The sequence below is a fragment of the Muscardinus avellanarius genome, assembly GCF_963383645.1.
Source record: "Muscardinus avellanarius genome assembly, chromosome: 10".
NCBI classification, from domain to species: domain Eukaryota; kingdom Metazoa; phylum Chordata; class Mammalia; order Rodentia; family Gliridae; genus Muscardinus; species Muscardinus avellanarius.
The window spans coordinates 100,779,024-100,806,655 of NC_137796.1; the positions used below are offsets into that span (position 1 = coordinate 100,779,024).

General features: G+C 43.2%; 1 protein-coding gene across 1 annotated transcript in view; it reads left to right on the forward strand.

Annotated features, from left to right (window-relative positions):
- Positions 1-7,154: 7,154 nt before the first annotated feature.
- Positions 7,155-27,632, forward strand: part of PDXDC1 (pyridoxal dependent decarboxylase domain containing 1) — a gene marked incomplete at its 3' end in the record, with an annotated part of 37,801 nt that continues 17,323 nt past the window's right edge. Inside the window, exons 1-11 of the mRNA XM_080703442.1 lie at positions 7,155-7,225; positions 7,715-7,780; positions 11,725-11,805; positions 13,358-13,504; positions 14,311-14,500; positions 17,658-17,726; positions 20,487-20,565; positions 24,230-24,314; positions 25,214-25,262; positions 25,382-25,483; positions 26,487-26,612. Coding sequence (XP_080559568.1) covers positions 7,176-7,225; positions 7,715-7,780; positions 11,725-11,805; positions 13,358-13,504; positions 14,311-14,500; positions 17,658-17,726; positions 20,487-20,565; positions 24,230-24,314; positions 25,214-25,262; positions 25,382-25,483; positions 26,487-26,612 — 1,044 coding nt within the window. The 5' untranslated portion in view covers positions 7,155-7,175. The remainder of the gene's footprint in view (positions 7,226-7,714; positions 7,781-11,724; positions 11,806-13,357; positions 13,505-14,310; positions 14,501-17,657; positions 17,727-20,486; positions 20,566-24,229; positions 24,315-25,213; positions 25,263-25,381; positions 25,484-26,486; positions 26,613-27,632) is intronic.

Genomic DNA, 27,632 nt, shown 5'->3' on the forward strand with positions numbered 1-27,632 from the left:
TGTTATTTTTCATTTTGAATAGGGCCTCTCCAGATTGATGAGAGTCTTAACTACTTGCTAAGCCTGTCCTCAAGCTGCAGTCCTCCTGTCTCCCAAGTACTGGGATTACAAGTGTGCGCCACCACACCGAGCTATACCTGGTTTATTTATTTATTTATTTTTTGTTTTGGTGGTACTGGGGGTGGAACCCTGGGGCTTTTCTACCTCCGGGCTATACTCCCAGATCTATTTTTAAATACTTTTTGAAAACAGGGTCTCACTAAGTTGCAGAAAGCCTCACTAAGTAGCGGAGGCTGGCTTTGAACCTGTGCGATCCTCCTGTCTCAGCCTCCCAAGTGCTGAGATTACAACGTGCACCGCCATGCCCGGCTCTACTAGAAGTTTTTAGGAGCTGTAGATACAACATGAATGAGACATTCTTAGTCATTACTTACTGATAAAGACTACCAGAATTTCTATCCCCGCTCTTAAAAATCTTGAGAAAAAAAACCCCTTCGGGCAAGTTTGAAATGACCAGTGTCTGTGTGTAAGAGTTCTGTGTGGAGTAGATAGGCTGCAGTTTTAGCTTTCATTTGAAGCCAATCCCTACATCACCATGAAATGACGGTTTTGTATATAGGTGCACGGTGGCCATGCCAGTAAATGATGACCTAATGGCTGGGTGTCAAGGGAGAATGATGGGCTTAGCTAGAGTGCAAAGTTCCGGCTCCTGAAAACTTAGGGTCTTGGTAATTTTTTTTGCGGTACTGAGGACTGAACCCAGGGGCATTTTACCTCCGACCTACACCTCCCAGCCCTATTTTTTTATTCTTTATTTTGAAATAGGGTCTCACTAAGTTGCGGAGGGCCTTCCTAAGTAGCTGAAGCTGGCTGTGAACCCGGATCCTCCTGTCTCAGCCTCTCAAGTACTGGGATTACAAGCATGCGCCACCACACCCCGCAGTAATTCTTGATTTATTCAAAGTTGCAAAAGTAGCAAGTAGCAGAAATGTTGGTGGGCCCAGTCCTGTGTGTGTTCCTTTATATCCAGGATTTTAGGTTGTAAGTAGAATTTGTCTTCTCCTAAAGGAGAAACCTATTTTGATTTATAATTTTTTAGTAGTTGAAGGTCAACTATGGTCAAACATCACAAGGTGAATGAGATATCCCTCTAGAAGGTTTTATTCTAGTAAGAGACAAAGACATTTTTAGACAAGTACTTGTAAGGCAAGGAGAGTTAAACAAACAAAAAGGTAAACTGGGTGTGGTGACACATGCTTGTAATCCCAGTACTTAAGGCTGAAACAGAAGGATCTCAGGTTTGCAGAATGTCCCTGCGTTCCATCCCCAGTACTACAAAAAAAAAAAAAAAAGGAAGTCCATGGAGTGAGTGACCAGGAAAGAATTTGTGGAAGAGTTTCTTTAGGTAGAATATTTAATTCAGAATTATGCAGAATTATGCTTTTCTAGTTTACTTCAATTGTAAATGCGATGTAGTTTTATTTTTTGTTTTTTTCCTTCTTTTTTGGAACCCAGGGGCATTCAACCTCCGAGCTACACCCCCTGCCCTATTTTTTATTTTTTATTTTGAAGCAGGGTCTCACTGAGTTGCGGAGGGCCTCACTAAGTAGCTGAGGCTGTCTGCGAACTGCAATCCTCCAGTCTCAGCCTCCTGAATGCTGGGATGACAAGCGTGTGCCACCACACCTGGCTTTAGTTTGATTGAATGTAGGATCTTTCTACCCCCCAGCTACACCCCAGCCCTATTTTAATTTTATTTTGAAACAGGGTCATGCTAGATTGACAAAATTCTCACTCCTTGCTGAGGCTGTCCTCAAACCTGTGATCCTCTTGTCTTAGCCTCCCAAGTACTGGGATTACAGGTTTGCGCCAACCACACCTGGCTCTTAATTTTACTTTATAATATGATTGTTCCCCATATTGTTGCTGGTATAATATGAATCAAAAGACAGGAAATCTGTTTCCTTTTTTTTCTTTCCCTTTTTTCTTTTTAAGTTATTTTTCTGGTGTGTCTGTATTGCAACTGGTTATTGAACCCAGGGCATTCTTCCCCTGAGCTACATTTCCAGTCCTTTCTACTTTTTATTTTGAAAGAGTCTCGCTATTAGCTGGGCGTGATGGTGCATGCTTGTAATCCAAGCTTTCTTTCGGGAGGCTAAGACCAGAGGATCGCGGTTTGTGGACAGTCTTAGCTACTTAGTGAAGCCCTCCACAACTTAGTGAGACCTTGTTTCAAAATAAAGAATAAAAAATAGGGTAGGGGGTGTAGGTTGGAGATCGAATGCCTCTGGATTCCATCCCCAGACCCCGCAAAAAAAAAAAAAAATTCATCTTCATTTAGTTTTTTTGTGGTACCAGAGATTGAACCCAGGGGCATTCTACCTCTCAGCTATACCCCAACCCTATTTTATGTTTTATTTTGAAACAGGGTCTCACTAAGTTGCTGAGGCTGGCCTGGAATCTGGGATCCTCCTGTTTCAGCCTCCCAAGCACTGGGATTACAGGTCTGTGCCACCAACGCCTGGCTCATCTTAGTATTTTTAATACGAGACTGCCAACATTAATTCTACAGAATTCCAGTTGAACTTTGCAAATAATGATTTTGATAAGGATAATACCTCTTTTTCTTTTGAAGCCAGGGCCTCATACATATTGGGCAAGTGCTGTACCTCTGGACTGTAGTCCAACCCCAAGTATAACATATGTTTATCTTTCTGATTTGATCACCTACTGACAATTCCTAAGGGTGCTTTAAGAAGTTTATCAGTGAAAGTTGTTATATCTGGTTACTCTGCAGCTTGCTTCTCTTTAATAGTTTTCATCTAGTCCCAGAATTAGAGTGTGATTCCAGATAAACTAGACAGATTTTAGAAATAAAGCTTGCCTTTGTGGTTATTTCGGAAACATTTACTCATGATATGAAATGTCAGAGAACCGATCCTCCAGAAGTGGTCTTTAGTAATACATGTTTCTGAAACTTAAATTTGGTCTATAGCATCTCTGACACTTAGCACAGACAAGACATTTGGGTGCCTCTTCTTCTCCCTTCCATGAACTGCTGACTGTGACTGAGGTTTGCTAACTGGTGTTAGCTAATTTCATTGCCCCATATCTCTACCAGATTTTCACTGTGTGTGGTGTGTCTTTGCCCCATTTGTTTGTTCCATCTTTCTCCTCCTCCTCCTCCTCCTCCTCCTCCTCCTCCTCCTCCTCCTCCTCCTCCTCCTCCTTCTTCTTCTTCTTCTTCTTCTTCTTCTTTTTGTGGTACTGGGGGTGGAACCCAGAGGCTTTCTACCTCCGGGCTATACTTCCAGACCTATTTTTGGAAACAGGGTCTCACCAAGTTACTGAGAGCCTCACTACTAAGTAGCTGAGGCTGGCTTTGAACTTGTGTGATCCTCCTGTCTCAGCCTCCCCAAGTGCAGGGATTACAAGCGTGCGCCACCACGCCCGGCCTCTGTGTTTCTTCTTAAGGCAGTTGCAAGGTTAACTGTGAGTCCCTGTGCCTTAGACAACACTTACTCTTCCTTTTCAACCCAGAACATCAGGATGGGTAATGAGCCAGTAATTACAGTGTGTCTTCATGTTCTCCCAGACACACTCAAGCCTGGAGTGCTTGATAGTTAAAAGTAAAATCATCAGAGAGTATCCACTTCTTAGAAGGTGGAAGAAGACAAAAATGCCTGGCTCTCACTCTACTCTTGAAATCAGGCAAAAATAGGAGTATAGAAGTCAAGACCCCAACAAGATAAATCAGGATTGCAAGCCACTGCGTCGACTTGGAGAATTCCTGTCCTTTTGTCTCGTTTTTGACCCATCAGAACAGTCCTGCTCTTGGGGTGCTGCTGCTTGGCTTATTTTGTGGCTTCAGGGATATAGCAGACGTGTTTGGGGTACTTTAGCTAATGCTATTTTGCAGAAAGAAAATACATGCTTTTTGAGATGAAGGTTGAGTGATTATCACTGTGCAGGACTTTGGGAGGCAAAAGTAGTCGCATGTTAGAAATAGCAGTTTGGAGCTTTATCTCTTTGCATTGATCAGTTGAAGAAAAGACTTTTCTATATCTAATACTTATGCTGTAAACTAGCATTTGATAATATCAAAGTCTTCTATCCAATATGAACAACTGGCCTGTCCTTAGTTTTTCTTCTTTCGGTGGCTCTAGAGCCCCCTAAATGTGAACATTGCTCTGCTCAAAGAAACAGCTTATTGCATCTACAGTATTATATACTTTGGGGGTGGGGGAGGGCTGAGACTTGAACCCAGGGCCTTGAACATACAGACCAGGTGTTCTGCCACTTAGCTGTACTCCCAGCCTTTATACTTTTATTATTGATGAATACTGTGATTATATATATAGAGAGAGAGGGGGGGTGGGTACTGGGGGTGGATCTCACGGCCTTTTCTACCTCCAGGCTATACTCCCAGACCTATTTTATTTTACATTATTATTATTATTATTATTATTATTATTATTATTTATTTGGTGGTACTGGGGTTCCTGGAAGCCCTTCTACCTCCGGGCTACACTCCCAGACCTATTTTTACATTTTTATTTGGAAACAGGGTCTCCTAAGCCAGTGTGCGGGGCTGGCTTTGAACCTGTGCGATCCTCCTGTCTCTGCCTCCCAAGCGTGGGGATTACAAGCGTGTGCCACCACGCCCGGCATCCAGACCTATTTTATACTTTATTTGTAAACAGGGTCTCAGTAAGTTGCTGAGAGCCTCACTAAGTAGCTGAGGCTGGCTTCAAACCTGTGAGATCCTCCTGTCTCAGCCTCTCAAGTGCTGGATTAACAAGCATGCACCACCACACCCGGCGCGCGCTCTCTCTCTCTCTCTCTCTCTCTCTCTCTATATATATATATATATATATATATATATATATATATATATATATATGTATATGTATATATGTATATATGTATATATATGTGTGTAATATATATGTATATATGTATATATATGTGTGTGTAATATATATATATAGTGTGGGGGGGTGGTACTGGGGTCCTGGAAGCCTTTCTACCTCCGGGCTACAATCCCAGACCTATTTTATATTTTTTTATTTGGAAACAGGGTCTCTTAAGCCAGCGCGGCTGGCTCCGAACCTGCATGATCCTCCTGTCTCCGCCTCCCAAGCGCGGGGAATATAAGCGTGTGCCACCACGCCCAGCTCCCGACTATATTTTTAAATTACATATTAGACTTCCTTTCCCTGTTTCTAGAAGCTGCTTCTCTTTAAAGATTAGTCCCTTTTTTGCTTTCCCCAGTCCTGGGAATTGAACGCAGGCCTTGCACAGGCAAATCATACTCTACCCTAGCCCAAGCTCTTCTGTTTCTCAAGCATCAGTTTATTCATATGCCATCTTTATGAATTTTGTCGTGAATTTACCACCTATACTATCATTTGATTAATATTTTTATTAACTTTAGGGTTAATAAAGATATTAACAGATACCGCTCAGTGGTAGAGCGCTTGCTTAGCATGTGCAAGGCCTTGTCACATACCACCAGCATGATCAGCATGTGGAACACACCGTGGGCTGGGCATGGCGGTGGAGCTCCTGCCCAGCACCCTGCCCTCTGCTCATCTCCCCACTTCCTACGCAGGATAGATACTCTGTTTACAGAGCCTCTTGCAGACTTCTGGGTATATTAGTTTCCTGTGGCTGCTTGTATCAAATGATTGCAAACTAGGTGGCTTAAAACAACTAACACAGAAGCTGGGTATGGCGGTGCACAGCCTGGTTCCCAGTTCCTTGGGAATCGGAGGCAGGAGGATCTCTTCAGTCTAGGAGTTTCAGGTCAGCCTGGGAAATATGGCAAGATCCCATTGCAGGAAAGAGAGAAGTCAAGAGATGAGAGAAAGAAAGGAGGCGGGGAGGGAGAAAGAAAGGGAGGACAGAAGGAATGCTCTCCCAGTTCTGGGGGCCAGAGGTTTGCAGTCCATAGCCCTGGACATCAAGGTTAGCAGGGGTGCACGCAGAGGGAGAGTCCTTGGCTTTCCTGTTCTAGTTTGTGGCCAGGTCATTCCAGCTTTCAAAGCCAAAACCTTCAAACATCTCCCAGTCTTCACATGACTTTCTTTGCCTCTCATAAGGATACTAGTGATTATATTTTGAGCTTATCTGCAGAATTCAGGGTAATATCACCATCTCAGAATTCTTAATCACGCCTACAAAGGCTTTGCCATGTAAAATAACATTCACAGCCCCCAGGAAGTAGGATGGGGGTAAACACTTTTCAGCCTATTGCAGCCATAAAACACACAACATACTATATATACATACATGCGTACTTTTCTGGACTTGGGTACAAAACTGAAATAAGCTCAGGCACACGGACCCAGGACTAGTTACATAAACTACAGTGCGTTCAAAGAATGGAACGAGGTGTAATCACCAAGAATGAAGTGGGCGTGCTGACGCGAAGTGTATTACCACGGAGTAGGAAAAGGCACGTTTCACAGGTGCATGTGAGCAAGGCAAAGTTTGGAAAGAGCTATGTCAAACTTAAAAGTGACTTTTCTTGCAAGGCATGGTGGCCCATGTCTGTAATCCCAGTACTTGGGAGGCTGAGGCAAGAAGAGTGCAGGTTTAAGGACAGCCTCGATAAGCAGTCAGACTCAGCAATCTAGAGAGACCTGTTTCAAAACAAAACAAAATAAAATAAAAAGGGCTGGGGTGTAGCTCAGAGGTAGAATGCTCCTAGTATTACAAAAAAGTAAAGACTTCGTAACCAGGCATGGTGGCACATGCTTTAATCCCATACTTGAGAGGTTGAGAGGTTGACACAGGAGAATCACAAATTCAAGGCCAGTGCGTGAAACTTGGTGAAACCCTGTATCAAAATAACAGATGAAATAGGGTTGGGGGGTATAGCTCAGAGGTAGAATGCCTCTGAGTTCAATCTTCAGTACCTACCACACACACACACCTCTCACTAGGAAGTGGAACAGGAGGACTTTTTCTGTTATACATAAAATCGTAAGTATTTTTGGAAGTTTTCCATGTACTATATTATAATACATTTTTGTATTTTATAATAAATGCAGAAGAAAGTGGACTTGTTTGATTTTTCTGTTTTAACTACAGAGCAGAAGTGATAAGGAGTATTAAAATTTAACCTTCTGTGGTGTGCTTTGCAGATAGCAGACCCTACATTAGCTGAAATGGGGAAGAACTTGAAGGAGGCTATGAAGATGCTGGAGGACAATCAGAGGTGCGTGTGCAGGGCAGGCCCGCCCTGCTCAGCGTGTCCAGCCCGTGGAGCCGGTGGCTCCGGCTCCTGCTGTTAAAGACAGTGCCACTCCGAGCTTCTGTTGACTTAACGCTGATGCTTGTCTTGGGTAGGAGGTGCTTTAAATTAAAGGACGATGAAGTTGAGCAGAAGGACGTATAATTTGCAGTTTTGTCTATTAAGTTTTATTTACATAATATATTGATTTGAATCTATAAATATTCTTTACTATAGAGTCAGGTCAAACAGGGCATCAACTAACCGGAAAAGGGGTTGAAGTGGGTTTTCTTCCGTGTTCTTTTGTTTTCCTGAAACTCTCTACCTCCTGAAACTGGGGTCTGAGGAGATGCGATGTGTTTGAAACATGACACCAGCCACTGAGAGATTCTAGTTCAGGTAGTCATGCTTGCATGCTCCAGTGTTAGAAATCGGGTTTGACAAAAGAAATAAAAAGTTTTTTCTTTCTTTTAGACGAACAGAGGAGGAAAATGGAAAGAAGTTCATGTCAGAGGATATTCCAGGGCCACTCCCGGGCAGGTAGGGCAATAACGACCAGCACGTTTGGTGCGGGTGTAGATTTTTCTTCACTCAAGATTTTTACATCATTTACTTACAACTTTAGTTTGTGTGTAGTGGTTTTGGGTTTTTTTTAGTGTGTTGGGGATCGAGCCCAGGGCTTCATGCATATCAGGTAAATGCTCCACAGTTGAGCTGCATTCCTAGCCCTACATTTTTAGTTTGAAATGAGCACCAAAAAAACCTTAAATCCAGTGTAACATTAGAAAACTAAAATGCCATTGGCTGATTGGTGATAAAGCTGAGCCTACCAACTTTTTCTATTCGGGACTTAATACATCCTCCTAACTCCAAAGCTGTGCACACATTTGTAATTAAAACTGGAATATTATACTTAGTTCATCCTTCAGACTTATAATTTATTCAGTAGATTGAGTTTTATTGTGAGAGACATTTTAATTGGTTAGCGTTACCATTTTTATAATATCGTAAAAGAAAATGTCAGTATTAATCACTGATTGACAGAGTGGTTTATTTTTTGGACAACTAAAGCAAATTTATCAAGCCTTTTTGGTTTAAACTAGCAGGGGGAAAAAATCAGAAAAATAAGTAGTTGACTATAGTTTTCACAGGGTGCTAGCAATCAGCCTGGAATTAAAGTCCTAGCCCAGCTTCCCGAAGGCAGATTTATTTTCTTTTCTAACCAGGAAACTGTCTCTAAGTCAATAGTACAACTCCCTTTAATTATTCTTTGACCTGAATGTAAATCACACAAAGTCTCAAAAGCATGGAGGAAGAATAACTCTGTCAATAAATGTTGTATCCGACATACCCGGATGCTAATATTTTAAAACTGTCACTCCTAATTGTAAAATGAATTGTGCTGATATTTTTTTTTTTTTCTGGTACTGGGGATGGAACCCAGGGCATTCTACCTCCGAGCTCCACCCCCAGCCCTATTTTTTATTCTGTATTTTGAAACAGGGTCTCTCTGAGTTGCAAAGGCCTCACTAAGTAGCTGAGGCTGTCTGCGAACTGTGATCCTCCTGTCTCAGCCTTCATGCTGATTTTTGAAACATTCTGAAGTGTGAAGTGTTTTCTACAAGTTAAAATAGGAGACACATCCAGTAGGGCTCCTTGTCCCTGCACTGATGGGAACAAAAGAGCTTATGATTTGTTTATTCTTTTTTCCACAGAAGTTTTCTTAGAAGGAAACTCCCCAAACAGCTGTAATTTTCTTTCTTTTTTTTTTTTTTCTTCTTGCGGTACTGGGGATAGAACCCAGGGCCATTCTACCTCTGAGCTATGCCTCAGCCCAATTTTATTTTTTATTCTTTTATTTTGAAACAGGGTTTCACTGAGTTGCGAAGGGCCTCGCTAAGCAGCTGAGGCTGTCCTCGAACCTTGATCCTCCGGTGAATGCTGGGATTACAGCGTGCGCTCCCACGCCCAGCTGAACAGCTGTAATTTTCAAAATGGCAGCACATTAAAACTGCTGATCGGAGCTGGGCGTGGTGGCGTGTACCTGTAATCCCAGCACTTGGGAGGCTGAGACAGGATGATTGCATGTTTGAGATCAGCCCCAGCAACTTAGGGAGATTCTTAGTAACCTAGCGAAACCTTATTTCAAAAATAAAACATAACATAAAATAAAAGCTTATAGCTCAGAGGCAGAACAGTCCTGGGTTCAGTCCCCAGTGCCGCAAAGCATAGTCCTCTGCAGCCGTAGCTTCCTGTGAGGCTGTCCTCACTATTCTGTCATGTGAGGGCTCACCAGGATTGGATCACTTCCTCAGAACCACAAGGCTAGCGCCTAAGTGTGCCTCAAACCCCCTCCCTGCTCTGATCTACACAGTGTCTAGAGCTTTCCTGTTTGAAGGTGAACTCCTCGAGGAGAAGGGATTTTTGAGCATTGTTTTGACTGTGTTGCTGTTTTTTTTTTCTTTTTCTTTCAGTTTGTTTGCTTGTTTGTTTGGTACTGGGGATGGAACCCAGGGCTATCCTACCTCTGAGCTACACCTAAAGCCCCTTTTTGTTTTTTATTTTGAAACAGGCTCTCCCTAAGTTGCTGAGGCTGACCTCAAACAATCTTCCTGCCTTGCCTCCCAAATACTAGGATTACGGGCCTGCGCCACCACACCCAACAGTTGCAGCACAAAAAGAGAAAAGATCCAGGTCACACAGGGTATCAGCTAATCAATAAATGAGTTGAGGGGTTTTTTGGGCTTTTTATTTTTTCATGTTCTTTTATTTTCCTGACTCTGAAAAAAGTTTCCTGAAATACAAAAAGGGAAGTTTTATTAGTCATATCTATATTAATAGATGTAACACACTATACATGTTGCCTTGCCATTGCTTACAACTTTACCCATGTAATGAACATTTAGTAACACATCTCGGATGGAAGTAAATCTGTACACTGTGTGTGGGTCTTGAGTTTCCCGACTTGGAGAGGGCTGGAATAATGATGCTTGTATTGCATGCTTAAGGCTGTTAGGCCAAGTTGACTCCTACATGGAGGAAAACGACATGGACAAAGGCTTTAGAGTATCCGTGCTTCTCTTGAGATCGAGCATCGTATAAGGACTTCTAGCTCTTTAGTATGCTTATTAAATATTCTGTTTCTACTTCAAGATGTAAATGAACCAATGTAGAAATATTGCTAGAACAAGACAAGTGAAAAAAAATTTTTTTTGTGGTACTGGGGATTGAGCCAGGTTAGTTCTACCTCTGAGCCCACCCCTAGCCCTGTTTTATTTTTAGTTTGAACAGAGTCTCACTAGATTGCTAAGAGTCTCCCTATGTGGTTAAGGCTGTCCTCAAACCTGCAATGCTCCTGTCTCAGCCTTCCAAGTATTGGGAGTACAAGAATGTGCCACCGCACACTGACATGAAATTTTTTAAAAATCAAATTCATAATTAGAAGAGTTATCAAAGTCGGGTGTGATGGTGCACACTTGTAATCCCAGTACTTGGGAGGCTGAGACAGGAGGATCGTGCAGGTTCAAAGCCAGCCTCATTTACTTAGTGAGGCTCTCAGCAACTTAGTGAGACCCTGTTTCAAAACAAGGAATAAAGGCGGGCGTCGTGGCACACGCTTGTAATCCGCGTACTTGGGAAGCTGAGACAGGAGGATCGTGCAGGTTCGAAGACAGCCTCAGCTGGCTGAAGAGACCCTGTTTCCAAATAAAAATATAAAATAGGTCTGGGAGTATAGCACAGAGGTTGAAGGCCCCTGGGTTCCATCTCCAGTACCACCAAAATAAATAAATAAATAAATAACAAGGAATAAAAAATAGGGCTGGGGATGTCGCTCAGAGGTAGAATGCCCCTGGATTCCATCTCCAGTACTGCAAAAAATAAAAAAATAAAAATATGAGCTGGGCATGGTGGCGCATGCTTGTAATCCCAGCATTCAGGAGGCTGAGACCTGAGGATCGTGCTTCGCGGACAGCCTCAGCTACTTAGTGAGGCCCTCTGCAACTCAGTGAGACTCGGTTTCAAAATAAATAATAAAAAATAGGACAGGGGGTGTAGCTCGGAGGTCGAATGCACCTGGGTTCCATCCCCAGACCCACACACACAAAAAAAAGAGTAAATCACAAAGTTATATATACAATTTAATTTGTAATTTTTTTGTGCATATGGTACTGGGGATTGAACCCAGCAGCATTCTACCTCTGATCTACACCCCTAGTCCTATTTTATTTTTTATTTTGAAACGGGGTTGGGGTCTCACTAAGTTATGGAGGCTAGCCATGAACGACATCTGACTCAATTTATAATTTTATATTTTTAAGAAGTATAAACTTTCAAAATGCACTCTTTCTCCTACAACTACCCAATTAAAAAAAGAAAGAAAAGAAAAAACTTTGATTAAAGCTATTTTGGGTGAGAGAAATAGCTGGGCGAGTGGGGATTGTGTGTGCTTTTCCCCCAGTCAGTCAGCTCTTTTTATTCTGCAGTGGACAAGATATGGTGAGCATCCTCCAGTTAGTTCAGAACCTGATGCACGGAGATGAAGACGAGGAGCCCCAGAGCGCCCGGTAATGGCGAGTGTGCGGCAGTTCTCTTTGACAGTCTGTGTGTGCTTGAATTTTGCAGTGATTTTGTAGTGTCTCAAATCATATTTTATTAAGAGGTACATGTGATATTAAACTAATGCTCATTTTCAGAAAGTCACTTATGTATTTTAGGTCATGTGTTTTATAAACTGAAGGTGTTTAGTAGAAGTGGATCCTGTAGTTATAGTTTGGGATCTGTAGAGGTTCTGCCAGAAGGGCTGAAGCGTGAGCGCTGTGTGCCTTTCTGCTTCTGCTTCCTGAGAATTACTGCAGCTGAATTCATTGGTGGTGCCTACTTTGTCTTGGAATCACCATTTGCTTCATTGATTTATCTGTTTAGTGTTTTTTGTTTGTTTGTTTTTTGGGTTTTTTTGGTGGTACTGGGGTTCCTGGAAGCCCTTCTACCTCCGGGCTACACTCACAGACCCATGTTTAAGTATATCATGTGCTTTAAAGAGACTTCATCTTCCCCCCTCCCGTCCCCTGTGATAGGTCACCTTAATTGCTCCTCCATAGGGCCCTTTCTTCAACTAGATTTCCTCCTATTACCCATTTCTTCCTAGTTTTTGCATATTGGGGGAAGCATCTGATTTTTTTATTTTCTATGATATTTCCCTGTGGATGCCACATTTCAGGCTCAGATCCCACTCTCAAAGGCCCCGGCACCAGCCTTGCCTTATAGCAGTCTCCTATCCCGGCCTCGCAGGCCCCGGTACCAGCCTTGCCACACAGCAGGCTCCAATCCCATTCCTTGGAGGCCCCAATACCAGCTTGCCTCACAGCAGGCTTCGATCCTGGCCTCGCTGACCCCGGCACAGGCCTCACCGCGTGGCAGGCTCCGATCCCGGCCTCGGAGGTCCCAGACCTATTTTATATTTTATTTGGAAACAGGGTCTCTTAGGCCAGCAAGGCTGGCTTCGAACCAGCGCGATCCTCCGGTAGAAAAGCCCCCAGGTTCCACCCCCAGTACCACAAAAAAAGAAAACTTATTTATTTTTGAAACAGGGTCTTGCTAGCCTTGAACCTGTGACTCTCCTGTCTCAGCTTCCCAAGTACAGTATTATAGGCATGCTCCACTGTGCCCAGCTTTTCAACAATTCTATAAAAAATGTTTCCTGCTTATTTTAGCTTAGTTGTACCCTCTGTAGTGTTTGGGGTTTGTTGGTGTCATTGTTTATTTTGTTTCATTTTCCCTCTGGAGATAGACCCTAGAGCCTTGTGCTTGGTGGGCAAGTACTGTACCACTGAGCTGCATCCCCACTCTGCCTCTGCAGCTCTTAGAGGAAACTCTTCCAAAAAGTTTATAAGTACTCAATGGGAAGAATATCTCCTAAGATTCAAACTTCAAGAATATTTTCCTCTCTGAACTTTCAACACCTTATATGCATTGACTTTTCTGAATTTCTGCCTTCTAAAACATCAAGTAGACTTCAAGTCTGACAGATCTTTCAGGGATAGTTGCATCTCTTAAGTTCTGGCTCTTTTTTATATTTGAATCTTACACTTTTTTAATCTAATGAATTTTGGTTGACAGAATCCAGAACATAGGAGAACAAGGTCACATGGCTTTGTTGGGGCATAGTCTGGGAGCTTATATTTCAACTCTGGACAAAGAGAAGCTGAGAAAACTGACAACTAGGATACTCTCAGATACTACTTTATGGCTATGCAGAATTTTCAGGTAAAGACATCATGAGTTTGTCGTTTCCAATAAAGTTATTTCTGCGTCAGATGTGGATTGTGAGGGGTCTTTTTCCTGGAGTGAGACCTGGCTCAAACTTGCCTCTTCTTGGTGGGAGGGCTGCTTGGCCTCTCCCTGCCTCAGTTTCCTCCTCTAGTGAATGAGACAGCATTCGTGCCTTCCGTGGAATCGCTTTGAGGAGTCAATGCGTGGATTAGCATGCGTAAAGAGCGAGGAGTATAGCAAATGCATGTGCCATCGTGTCCGCGGTTACTCATCTTCTGTTATTTATTTTCCTAATGGCAGTATTAGTAGAGGATAGAAGGATGATCTGGATCAAGTGCTTTCAGTCATCATGTTTTCTCTCCTTCTCTAGGAGACTGAGAAAAATATAGAGCCTTAAGCAGATTAAAATAAAAGTGAAAGCCTGACTAGCATTTTGCGGTTTTATTTATTCTCGATGTCCAGTATTACCTGTGCTGCCTTCATAGAGAACAGGCCAGCACCACGCTCTGAGCTTCTCGTATGAGGGACTGCAGGTCTCTCTTTCCATAGAACTGCCCCTTCCCAGAGTCAGGTGTGGCTGAGCGTTATTGCCTCTCCTTCATAACCTCCGGTTAGAGTGCGTTGTCGGCCACCTAAGATGAGGTGCAGCGCGCGCTTATCCCCTCTGCCTGACCTAGGAGACGGTGTCTAGTTTGGGGACAGAACTGCTTCCATAATTGCAAGATTAACGTGTCAAATCAGAATTAATCAGAAGATTCATTAAACCAGAAGTACATTAATATATGGGTATTTCATAATAGGTATGAAAATGGCTGTGCTTATTTCCATGAAGAAGAACGGGAAGGACTTGCAAAGATCTGTAGGCTTGCCATTCATTCGCAATATGAAGACTTCGTGGTGGACGGATTCAATGTGTTATACAACAAGAAACCTGTCATATATCTTAGTGCTGCTGCTAGACCTGGCCTGGGCCAATATCTTTGTAATCAGGTAATGTGGTATCAGGTAGTATTTTAAAGAAATAATGCCATGTTTTTTCCAGATTTTTAAAATTGTATTTTTAAATAAATGGTTTAGCTGGTTTAGCTAAACCATTTATTTAAAAAATTTTAAATAAATGGTTTAGATGGTTTAGCTGGGCCTGGTGGCGCATACCTTGCAATCCCAGTATGCTGGAGGCTGAAATAGGAGAATCACAGGTTCAAGAACAGCCTCAGCATTATAGCAAGACTCTCAAGAACCTAGTGAGATCCTGTTTCAAACAAGAAATAAAAAGGGCTAGTGGTGTAGTTCAGAGGTGGAGTGCCATTGGGTTCAATCCTCAGTACCACAAAATAAATGAATGGGTAAAGACAGGGTTTTGCTGTGTTGCCCAGGCTGGTCCAGACTCTGGGCCCATGTGATCCTTCTACTCCGGCCTCCTGTGTAGCTGGGACTACTGGCAGCCTACCCCAGCTTGACCGGAAACTTTTAGAGTGAGCCATTCTTTCCAAGTCAAATGAAAGAAGGTCTTCTTGTATACTGGCTTTGTTATTACAAAAAACAAAATGTGTATTACTGAGTTTAGAAATAATGTGGAATAGATATATTTTTAATTGCCCAGAGGCTACTGCAGTCAACACTTTACCACTTTACCTTATTTCTTTCTAGACTTTTTTTTTTGGCAGTACTAGGGATTGAACTAAGGGGCATTCTACCTCTGAGCTACACCCCTAGCCCTAATTTTTATTTTTTATTTTTTTTAAAAAAGGTCTCACTAAGTTGCAGAGGGCCTTCCCAAGTAGCTGAGGCTGGCCGTGATCCTACGATCCTCCTGATTGAGCCTCCCAAATACTGATTACAAGCATTCACCACCATACTCGGCTCTTTTTATTGTTTTTTTTTGTTTTGTTTTGTTTTTTTTTTTTTTTTTTTTTGATGGTACTGGGATTCCTGGAAGCCCTTCTACTTCCGGGCTACACTCCCAGACCTATTTACATTTTTATTTGGAAACAGGGTCTCCTAAGCCAGCGCGCGCAGCTGGCTTCAAACTTGCGCGATCCTCCTGTCTCTGCCTCCCAAGCACGGGGATTACAAGCGTGCGCCACCACGCCCAGCTACTCGGCTCTTTTTAGAGTTTAATCAAAGGGTGTTGTATATTTTTATATGGTTGTGCCTGGCTTTTTTCACTTATTGTTATAATCAAATATGTCGTGTTTTGACAGTTTTTCGAAGTAAAGTTTATTTTTATTATCTTTATGATAATTCAACAAGTGAATATATAGTAATTTGATTAGTTGTCTCCCTTTTTGATAAGCAGAGTATTCCATTCTCTTGCTTTCTATGACCAGCTTTAGGGAATGCTCTTTCAGAGCACGGTTACAAACATCTCTGTACATACAGATCTGTCTAAATGTAGGGTTTTATTCTCTGACAGGTTTTCAGAGTCAATCTAGAGTTACTACAAAGAGCATTACCTTTTTGGTGATGAAGATTGGACTTAGGGACATTCTACTTCTGAGCTGCACCCCAGTTCTATTTTATTTTTTGTTATAAGACAGAGTTTCGCTAAGTTGCTGAGGGTCTCAGTAAGTTGCTGAGGCTGTCCTTGAGCCTGCAGCCCTCCTGTCTCAGCCCCCTGAGCACTGGGATCACAAGCGTGCACCACCAAAATTGTCTGAGCATTACCATTTTTAAAGTTTATGGTGGTGCTGGTCTCAGCAACACACAGACTAAAATGGGAACAATACAGAGAAGATTAACATGGCCCTGCGCAAGGATGACACGCAAATTCATGAAGTATTCCATGTTTTTAATCTTAAAAACAGTAAATAAAGTGCATGATGCATGTAGCTTATTTTGGGGAGACTGACTACCTTGAGATAAGAGATTGTTAACCCTCTTGACCAAGAGTATTTACCACAAAACCTATAGGATTGGAGGGTTGATAGAGGCCCTGGGAGATGTTCAGGGCAACTGGGACTTAAGCTGGTTTCCAGCTGCGATGACCGATGGCAAGAAATTACATCCTCTTCTCGAAGGAGTACAAAGTAGAGAGTTCTATTGTATTCTGTAGAAATATGAAACAGATTACTTGTGCCTTCTCCAAACCAGGCCCTGTGGTCATAGGACAGCAGTCCAGTATTCAAAAGATGTGTGAGTATTTGGTTGATTAAGAAAAGCTAGGGACAGAACACTGCTTATAAAATGTTCCTGCTCATGGTTTTACAGGGATGTACGTGCTTATATACATGCTTTACCTAGAAAAGTAAGTTTATATAAATACATACTCACGCTCAGAAAATGTCTGGTATTGGGGCGTGGTGGCGCATAGTTGTAATCACAGTATTTGGGAGACTGAGACAGGAGGGATCACAGGTTTATGACCAGCCTCAGCTACTTAGGCCCTTTGCAACTCAGTGAGATCTTTATTTCAAAATAAAGAATTAAAATAGAGCTGGGCATGTCACTCAGAAGTAGAATGCCCCTGGGTTCCATCCCCAGTACCAAAAAAGAAAGAAAGAAAGAAAGAAAGAAAGAAAGAAAGAAAGAAAGAAAGAAAGAATCAAAAATAGATCTGGAGGTTTAACTTGGAGATAGAAGGCCCCTGGGTTCAACCCAGGATACTGGGGGCGGGGGGGGGGAGGCTAGAGATATAGTGGTATAGCTTGGATGTAGACTGCCTCTGGGTTTAACATCCAATATTAAAAAAAATAATAAAAGTTTCTAGCCAGGTACTAGCATACCTATAATTCTCATGTTTGGGAGTCTGGACAGGATTGCAGGTTTGAGGCTGGACTTAGCAGCTTAGTGAGACCCTGTTTCAAAATAAAAAACAAGGCAGCCCGGTGTGGTGGCGCACGCTTGTAATCTCAGTATTCTGGAGGCTGAGACAGGAGGATCGTAGTTCGCAGCCAGCCTGAGCTACTTAGTGAGGCCCTTTGCAACTCAGTGAGATCTTGTTTCAAAATAAAGAATAAAAAATAGAGCTAGGGGGTGTAGCTCAGAGGTAGAATGCCCCTGGTTTCCATCCCAGTAAAAAAAGCGACTCTAAAGGGAAGAGATGTTTTACAAAATATATAATCCTGGCTTGTCTTAGAGCCCCCGTGTTTGGGTCGTAATGAATGGTGTAGCAGCCCTGCTGAAGTGCGTGTGTTTCTCCCCGCAGCTTGGCCTGCCCTTCCCCTGCCTGTGCCGGGTGCCCTGTAACACCATGTTTGGATCCCAGCATCAGATGGTGAGTTCTCCTTTGGCTTTGTAAACTATGACATTGAGTTTGAAACTGTCTCCCCTCAACTGAAAGTCAGTTTTCTGGCCTGGAGTAATCATCAGCTTGTTTATCTTCGCTGTGGTGTTTCCGGTGTGTTCTGTGCTTTTGTGTTTGAGTGCTCGTGAAGTTTGGCCAGTAGATAGGCCAGGAGTACCTGGCTCTCCAGGAGTCTTAGAGTCACTGCAATTAATACCTGCTCTGTTTGGGTTTTGTTCGTGTTTTTTTGGTGGTGGTGGTGGTGCCGCTGCTGAGGATTAAACCCAGGGCTCTGTGCATGGACTCTTCCCTGCTCTATCACTTTCTTTAAGGAAAAACATGGCAGCCCAGTTAAGTACCAAACACTCCTCCTAAAAGCCTAAAATATCTAAAATATCTAAATTCCATACTTTGTTTGTGTGTGTGTGTGTGTGGTACTGGGTTGGAACCAGGGGCATTCTACCTCCAGGCTACACTCCCAGCCCTATTTTTATTCTTTATTTTGAACCAGGGTCTCACTGAGTTGCAGAGGGCTTCACTAAGTAGCTGAGGCTGTCCGTGAACCGCAGTCCTCCTGTCTCAGCCTCTCAAATGCTGGGATTAGAAGTGTGTGCCACCACACCCAGCTAAATTTAATACTTTTAGTCGTTATCATTGTTACTTAGATTTATGAATGGGTAGACTTTAAAAATAAAGTTTTTCTCATAATCTTGAGGTTGGGTTCTGCTTATTTTTAGGATATCAAATAACTGCACCCCAGCCCCTCTTTTTTTTTTTTTTTTGAAATAGGGTCTCACTGAGTTGCTGAGGGCTGTCTTGAAAGTTGCTAAGGCTGGCCTCGAACCTGTGATCCACCTGTCTCAGGCTCCCAAGGCCTGGGATTATAAATATGCTCTACTGTGCCCAGTTATTTTTGTAATTTTTATTTAATTTATTTTAATTTTAATATTTATTTATTTATTTATTCTCTTGAAAGTTGCTAAGGCTGGCCTCGAACCTGTGATCCACCTGTCTCAGGCTCCCAAAGCCTGGGATTATAAGTATGATCTACTGTGCCCAGTTATTTTTGTAATTTTTAAAAAACCTTTTAAGGGAGAAAAATGTGTGAATAAAGTACTCATTAAATGTTTGGTCTTTATTTTATTTTATTATATTTTATTTTATTTTATTTTATTTTTATTTTTTGGTGGTACTGGCGGTGGAACCCAGAGGCTTTCTACCTCCAGGCTATACTCCCAGACCTTTCTTATATTTTATTTGGAAACAGGGTCTCACTAGGTTGGTGAGAGCCTCACTAAGTAGCTGAGGCTGGCTTCGAACCTGCACAATCCTCCTGTCTCAGCCTCCCAAGCGCGGGGATTACAAGTGTGCGCCACCACGCCCGGCTTAAATGTTTGGTCTTTAAATGCTACTAAATCTTAACTGTATAGAACAGTAATTCCATATAAAATACTGAAAGTGATAAATCCCTCTAGCTAAAGCTAGAGGAAGATTTTAGGGTTCTTCACTTCTGTGTTTATAGTTCTGTTTTTTAATTCAGGTACATCAATTGGTATTAGTATGGATAATTGGCTGGGTTTTTTGGGGTTTTTTTGAGGAGTTAAAAGAATATTTTCTTTAAATGTAAATGTTTAAAACTAGAAAAATGTTGCCTCTGTATATGTCCAGTTTTTATGTTTTATATTCTCTGATTTTTCTTATTAGTCCTCAAAAAAATTACTTGATTTTTCACATCTATGATGGGGGGAAATGGCAGGATTAAGAGTAGATTTGAACCTGGGCATGGTAACACACATCTGTAATCCCAGTACTTGGGAGGCTGAGAGAGGAGGATCGCAGGTTCTCACCTAGCCTTAGCAATTTAGCGAGGCTTTCTACAATTTAGTAAGATTGTGTTTCAAAAGTAAAAAATAGCAGCCAGGCGTGGTGGTGCACACTTGTAATCCCAGCGTTCAGGAGGCTGAGACAGGAGGATCACAGTTCGCAGACAGCCTCAGCTACTTAGTGAGGCCCTCAGCTACTTAGTGAGACCCTGTTTCAAAATAAAGAATAAAAATAGGGCAGGGGGTGTGGCTCGGAGGTCAAATGCCCCTGGGTTCCATCCCCAGACCTGCAAAAAAAAAAAAATTAAAAATTAAAAATATCTGGGCAGGGTGGTGCATGCTTGTAATCCCAGCATTTGGGAGGCTGAGACAGGAGAATCGCAGTTCATGGACAGCCTCAGCTACTTAGTGAGGCCCTCTGTAATTTAGTGAGACCCTGTTTTAAAATAAAGAATAAAAAATAGGCCTGGGGGAGTAGCGCAGAGATAGAATGCCCCTGGGGTCCATCCCCAGTACCACAAAATTTAAAAATAAATAAATAAATAAAGCCTGGGGTGTAGCTCCTAGACATAATGTTCCTAGGTTCAAGCCCCAGTACCACCCCTAAAAAAAATGTGGCTTGGCCGGGTGTGGTGGCGCACGCTTGTAATCCCCACGCTTGGGAGGCAGAGACAGGAGGATCGTGCAGGTTTGAAGCCAGCTGCACTGGTTTAGGAGACCCTGTTTCCAAAAATAAAATAGGTCTGGGAGTGTAGCCCGGAGATAGAAGGGCTTCCAGGAACCCCAGTACCACCAAAAAAAAAAAAAAAAAAAGTGGCTTTAAGTGATTAATTGTGAGAGTTGCTGCTTCTTTTGGGAACCATCATTTTTCATTGTGTAGCGTTTATACTAGTTGTTTCATGTTCTATGGTTTGTGTTTTGGTTCTAGGATGTTGCCTTTCTGGAGAAACTGATTAAAGATGATATCGAACGAGGGAAGATGCCCCTGTTGCTTGTCGCAAATGCTGGTAGGTACCACACACTGGATCTTGAATTATGGCTATGTAATAGGAACACTGTATACTCAGTGTAAGCAGGCCATGTCTTAAGCAGACTTTCAGTCCTGTATGTTTAAGATAGTCTGTATCTGGGCCGAGCGTGGTGGCGCACGCTTGTAATCCCCGCACTTGGGAGGTGGAGACAGGAGGATCGCGCAGGTTCAAAACCAGCCTCTCTGGCTTAAAGACCTTGTTTCCAAATAAAAATATTTTAAAAATGGGTCTGAGAGTATAACCCATAGGTAGTAGAAGGGTTTCCAGGAACCCCAGTACCACCAAAAAAAAAAAAAAAAAGATAGTCTGTATCTGCTGGATGTAGAGGCATATGCCTACAGTCCGATTATTTGGGAGGCTAAACAGGAGGATCACAGGTCCGAGGCCAGTCTCAGCAACTCAGTGAGACCCTCAGTGACTTAGCCAGACCGTTTCAATTTTTAAAAAATAGCTGGGCTTATAGCTTGGAGGTAGAACTCCCCTGGATTCAATCCCCAGCACCAAAACAAAGAATAAACTCTCGTATATGGTCACTCAGTTTTTAACAAATAGTCAAAATAATTCAAAAGAGAAAGGATAATATTTTCTACCAGTGGTCTTGGAACAATTAGATATCTATACAGGAAGAAAATGAACATTAACTCCTATCTCACTCTCTATATAAAAATTATTTATAAGCCAAGTGTGGTGGCACACGCCTGTAATCCCAGTATTTGGGAGTCTGAAACAGAAGGATCATAGGATTGAGACCAGCCTCAGCAACTCAGTGAGACCCTTTTTCAGATAAAAACTTAAAATAGAGTTGGAGGTGTGGCTCAGAATGAATGCCCAGGAGAAAGAAGGGCTTTGTGACCATGCTGAGACAAAGATTTCTTTTTCTTTTTTTTCTTTTTTTTTTTTTTTATGAGCGGTACTGGGGTTCCTGGAAACCCTTCTACTTCTGGGCTACACTCCCAGACCTATTTTCTACTTTTTTTTTTTTAATTTGGAAATGGTCTTTTAAGCCAGCGCGGCAGGCTTCGAACCTGCGCGATCCTCCTGTTTCCGCCTCCCAAGCGTGGGGATTACAAGCGTGCGCCACCATGCCTGGCCAAAGATTTCTTAATGCCAGGCATGGTGGTATATGCTTGTAATTCCAACCACTGGGAAGCTGAGGCACAAGTTCAAGGCCAGCCTGGGCCACATAGCAAGACCCATCTCAAGAAAGAAAAAGAAAGGGGAAAAAGGAAAATATTTCTCAGTGTGAACTATCAGGCTATAAATTAGACTTTATAAAAACAAAAAGCTTGACTGGGAGTATAGCTCAGTGGTAGAGTGTGTGCTGAACATGTGCCAGCCCCTTGTTGGTGTTTAATCTCCAGCACCAAAAAGAAAAGAATTTAAAAGCGTTTATTTTTCAAAAGACCCTGTTAAGAAGGCGAAAAGCAAGCTATAGGCGGGGAGAAAAATATCTTCAAGACATTTTTCTGACAAATGACTTGTATTCAAAATATGTAATGAATTCTTACGACTCAGTACAGTTTTTTAAAAGACAGACAATGAAGCTTTTAAAACAAACAAAAGAGGGCAAGTGCGGAGGGCTCATGGGCAGAGAGCTTGCCGGCATGCACGAGGCCCTGTGTTCTATCTGCAGCACCACAGAAAAAAAACCAAACAATAGAAATGACCTAACATGAACAAAAAACTTAAACACTTTACCAAAGAAAATTCATGAGTACACAGCACTCAAAAGATGATTAACATCAGTAGTCAGAAAACTGCAATTTAAAACCACCATGCTGGGTATGGTGATGCATGCTGGTAGTACCAGTGCTTGGGAGGCCGAGACAGGAGGATTGCGGGTTTGAGGACAGCCTCAGCAAATAGTGAGACTCTCATCAACCTAGTGAGAACATTTCAAAATAAAAAATAAAATAGGGCTGGGGTGTAGCTCAGAGGTAGAATAAATTCTTACAGCTTAATTCCACGTTCAGTCCTCAGTGCCACAAAAATAGTAAATCCACAGCGAGGGCTGCGGGTGTGGCTCGACTTCAGTGCTTGCCTAGAATGCCCCGAGGCCCTGAGTTCAAGCCAAAGTACCACACACACACAAAGGTAAGACACTACCAGTTCTGTGAGAATAGAGGAATTTGAGAAATACAGTGTCAAATGCTGGTGAAGACGCACTCCTACGTTGCTGGGAAGGATGCAAAATATTACAGTCACTTAAAAACGTTTGGCAGTGCCTCAGAAGGCTAAACGAAAAACTGCCACGTCATCAGTCCGTTGGTGGGTATTTATCCGAGAAATGAAAACATCTCCACACCAGGACTTGTGTGTGAATATTCATAGATAGCTGGGGCTGGGGTGCACACCTGCAGTCCCAGTGCCGGGGAGGCGGAGGCAGGAGGATCGTAGGTTGAAGCCAGCCTCGGCATTGTAATGAGGCCCTCAGGAAGTTAGACTCAGTTTCCACATTAAAAAATAAAATAGGAGCCGGGCGTGGTGGCGCACGCCTATAATCGCACGGGTTTGAAGCCGGCCTCAGCTACTTAGTGAGGCTCTCAGCAACTTAGTGAGACCCTGTTTCCAAATAAAATGTAAAAACGGTCTGAGAGTATAGCCCCGGAGGTAGAAAGCCTCTGGGTTCCACCCCCAGTACCACCAAAAAATAAAAATAAAAATAAATAGGGCTGGGGGTGTAGCTCAGAGGTAGAGTGCCCCTGAGTTCAGTCCCAGTACCACCAAAAAACAAAAGCAACTCATTGACCTCAATGAACAATTCACTTAAATGAGTGGGTTTTATTGCATATGGATTATGCTTTAATAAAACATTTATTGGCACACCCCTCTAGTCATATTTCTAGACTGAGGGTACCTCCGCCAACTCATAAAGGCTTCAATTGGCATGTTCAAAAAACAAAAGTATGGCCGGGCGTGGTGGCGCACGCTTGTAATCCCCGCGCTGAGGTTCAGTCCCCAGTATCATAATAATTAACAGTGATGAAGGCTTATCAACATAATTTTCAAATATAATAAAGGAAAACTAAAGAAAAAAACTGATAGCAAATGCAAGTATAAAATGACAAGCCCACAATCTCAGTGGGAGACTGGGCCACATAGATCATGAACTGATAGGTCTACACAGTTAGAAAATTATTACATACAAGACTGCAATTACAGGCTGGTCATGGTGGCTGTGTGTATAATCCCAGTACTTGGGAGGCTGAGACAGGAGGATAGCAGGTTTGAAGCCAGCCTCGACAACTTAGAGAGGCGCACTGCAACTTAGTGAGACCCTGTTTCCAAATAAGAAATAAAATTGGGCTGGGGGTTTAGCTCAGAGGGTTCAACCTCCAGTGCCACACACACACACACACACACACACACACACACACACACACACACACGTTGCAATTACACAGGGGTGGCTTTCAGACACACAAAAATATATACAGATAAATATAATGGAGAGTACACAGAAGCTTACATAATTCACCTTGCAAAAGTTGGTTTTAAGTCGTCCACAAAGAAAATTGTATTAAAAGAGGGGCATAATCAGTTATTTCCTGCCTAGGGAGGAAGTGTGTATTCAGCTCTTATGCTATAAAGACTCTGGAGATACCTGTTCCTTTTGCTGTCCTTGCTTGTTCTCTTGCAGGAACTGCAGCAGTAGGACACACGGACAAGGTGGGGCGCTTGAAAGAGCTCTGCGAGCAGTATGGCATATGGCTTCACGTGGAGGGGTAGGTGGATGGCGGGCCCCGTGTCGGGCTTGCACACGATCCTCGTGAAGAGGGGGCGCCGGGCCCTCTTCTCTGTGGTGACGCTCATCCCATGTCAGCTCTGCGGAGAGACTTTGCTCATACGGTACAAAGTAACTGCAGCGACTTGAGCCTTCTTTCTAGCGTCATGTTCAGTGGGCCAGAGTTCTCCTGTTACCTGGGCATGGTGAGACATGCCCGCCATCCCAGACTGGCGAGGTTGAGACAGGAGAGTTGCAGGTTCGAGGACAGTCTCGACAAGTAGTGAGACTCTCATCAACCTAGTGAGGCCCTATTTCCAAATAAAAAAAAATGGGCTGTGGGTGTAGTTCAGGGATAGAATGCCCCTGGGCGCAATCCCTAGTAACACACACACACACACATACAAAAAAAAAAAAAAAAGGAAGGAAGAAATCTGTTGGTGTGATCACTGGCCAGGGAGGTAGAATGCTCTGATAGTTTAGGTTATTTGCCCGGCTCTGGAGCAGGTGGCGTCTCTTCTACCCGAAGCACATTTTAATTAAATGCATTTTGAAGGTTTTCCTTTAACTTCTGTGAATCCGCGTCTTCTGTTGCATAATAAAAGCTAATGACGGAGCCGAAAGACATTTCTGTGCCCTCGCGCGGCTCCGCTGCCTCCTGGTCGGAAGGCCCACGCTTGGCCAAGACGTGGCACTGAGCAAGGCCCACGCTTGGCCAAGGCGCGGCACTGAGCAAGGCCCACGCTGGGCCAAGGCGCGGCACTGAGCAAGGCCCACGCTGGGCCAAGGCGCGGCACTGAGCAAGGCCCACACTGGGCCAAGGCGCGGCACTGAGCAAGGCCCACGCTGGCCAAGGCGCGGCACTGAGCATCAGTTCTTAGACTCTGTTTTCCCTTCCAGTGTGAATCTGGCAACCTTGGCCCTGGGTTATGTCTCCTCGTCGGTGCTGGTATGTTGTCAATTTATCAATACTGGTATTTTTAAAAAGGCACCCAAAACGTCTCGATTCTTGAGACTTGGGTCCAGCACACTCCGATTACCTAATGAAAGGTCGTTTCTCTTTGGCAGGCTGCGACCAAGTGTGACAGCATGACGCTGACCCCGGGCCCGTGGCTGGGCCTGCCGGCCGCGCCCACCGTGACGCTGTACAAGCACGACGACCCTGCCCTGGTGAGCGGACTCTCGGAACCGGGAGATGCAGGAAAGAACGGAAAAAGACGCGTCCTCGATTTCACTACTATTGCATTTAAAAAAAATTGTAACCAAGTGAATCCATGCCATAGATATTTACTCACCCCACGCTTCCCTGTGTGTATGAAGGGACATTTTATGACTGCGTAATATTTCATCACTTAAATATCACAGTTCAGTTTTTCAGGGCCATTTGTGCACTCATAGAATGTTTTCAAATTTATTTTGTTACTGAAAAAAATGAGACAAATGAAACATCTTTCAGTGTTTCCAGTTATTTTCTTAGAATGGGTTCCCAGAAGTGGAACTACCGACTGGGAGCATTTTAAGTCAGCTGATCCACATTTTCCAACAGGTTGTAGCGAGACATTTTATTAAAAAAAAAGAAGCCGGGCGTGGTGGCGCACGCTTGTCATCCCCGCGCTTGGGAGGCTGAGACAGGAGGATCGCGCAGGTTCGAAGGCAGCCTCAGCTACTTAGTGAGGCTCTCAGCAGCTTAGTCAGACCCTGTTTCCAAATAAAGTATAAAATAGGTCTGAGAGTGTAGCCCAGAGGTAGAAAGCCCCTGGGTTCCACCCCCAGTAAGGAAAAAGAAGAAGTGTAGTCTTTGGTCATACACCGGTTTGTGACAGGCACATGCAAAATAAGGTATATGATTACTGCTCAAGCAGTTGCTCAGTAGATGGTGGCCAGTCATTTGTGTTTACTCTGCAACCTTCTGAGGACTGCCTCCTGGCGGCCAAAAGCTCTGGCTCTGGGAAAGTGACCAGTGGGGTTCTCTTGGCTTTGCCACTCCATAAGAGCAAGGCTCTGAGCTGAGCTGTCCAGAATTTGTACCCGTGGAGTTGGTAGTGTGTCCAGTGGATGCCAGCCAGTGCAAAACATAGAGTCCAGCACGTAACAAGTATTATGTGCATAACAGCTGATTCTGTTCTGAGACTCCAATGGCTTCGATTAATGCACCCATATTGGCTTTTTTCAGACATTAGTTGCCGGTCTTACATCTAATAAGCCAGCAGACAAACTCCGCGCCCTGCCTCTGTGGTTGTCTTTACAGTACTTGGGCCTCGATGGCATTGTGGAGAGGATAAAGCATGCGTGTCAACTGGTGAGTTGAAACTTGAAGTTTAAATTAATCACAAAGACTCCTCGACAAAAGAAGAGACAGAAAGAGCTTTCATTGCCAGGCTTGGTGAGGCACGCCTGTAATCCCAGGCCTTGGGAGGCTGAGATAGGAGGACTGCAGTTTCACAGCCAGCCTCAGCAACCCAGTGAGACCCTATTTTAGAACAAAAGATAGGGCATGAGATGTAGCTTGGAGGTAGAATGCCCCTGGGTTTAATCTCCACTACAATACACACAAAAAAGACAGAAAAATCTTTCATTTATGTACCTTGCATCTGATACCTCACCATCTGATTCTACCATCTCATAAGGAAGCTGCCTGACTGACTATATGTTTTCTGTTGGAAGTTGAAGGAGAGATTGCTGGCACTGATTCAGCATTCGTATCTGGATGCAATCTGATTAAAAGGAATACCAGTGTCAGCCAGGATGAGAAAAGAAGTCACAAGAAGGTTTTGAAGGAGGGGAGAAAGCAGAAAGGAGGATAAATTCTCACCCTGATTGCCTTTCAGGGTGAGGGAAGATGGAGGTTAAAGGTTCAGTGTGGACAATATGAATTTTGGTTTTTGGTACCACTACACCCCTAGTCCTATTTTATTCCATTTTTTAAAAATTTCAGAACAGTCTCACAAAGTTGTGGAGTGCCTCATGCTTCTGAGGCTGGCTATGTCTCGATTGACTCAGCTTTCCAAGTACTTGGATTACAAGCATGTGCCACCATGCTTGGCTGGATATTTTTAATATATTGGCTTGGGTTCCCAAATTGCAGAGTTTTGGGACAAATCTAATTATCTTTGCATTTAAAGTCTTCTAATTGTGAGACTGTATAATTATGCTGTAGTTAGTATCATATACCATGTGTCTGCTATAACAAAATTAGGCTCTGTAATTTATAAACAACATAAATTTATTGCTTATAGTTCTATTTATTTATTTATGGTACTAGGCATAGAACCCAGTTACTATCTCTAGTTTCTTTTTGTGTGTGTGGTACTAGGGATTG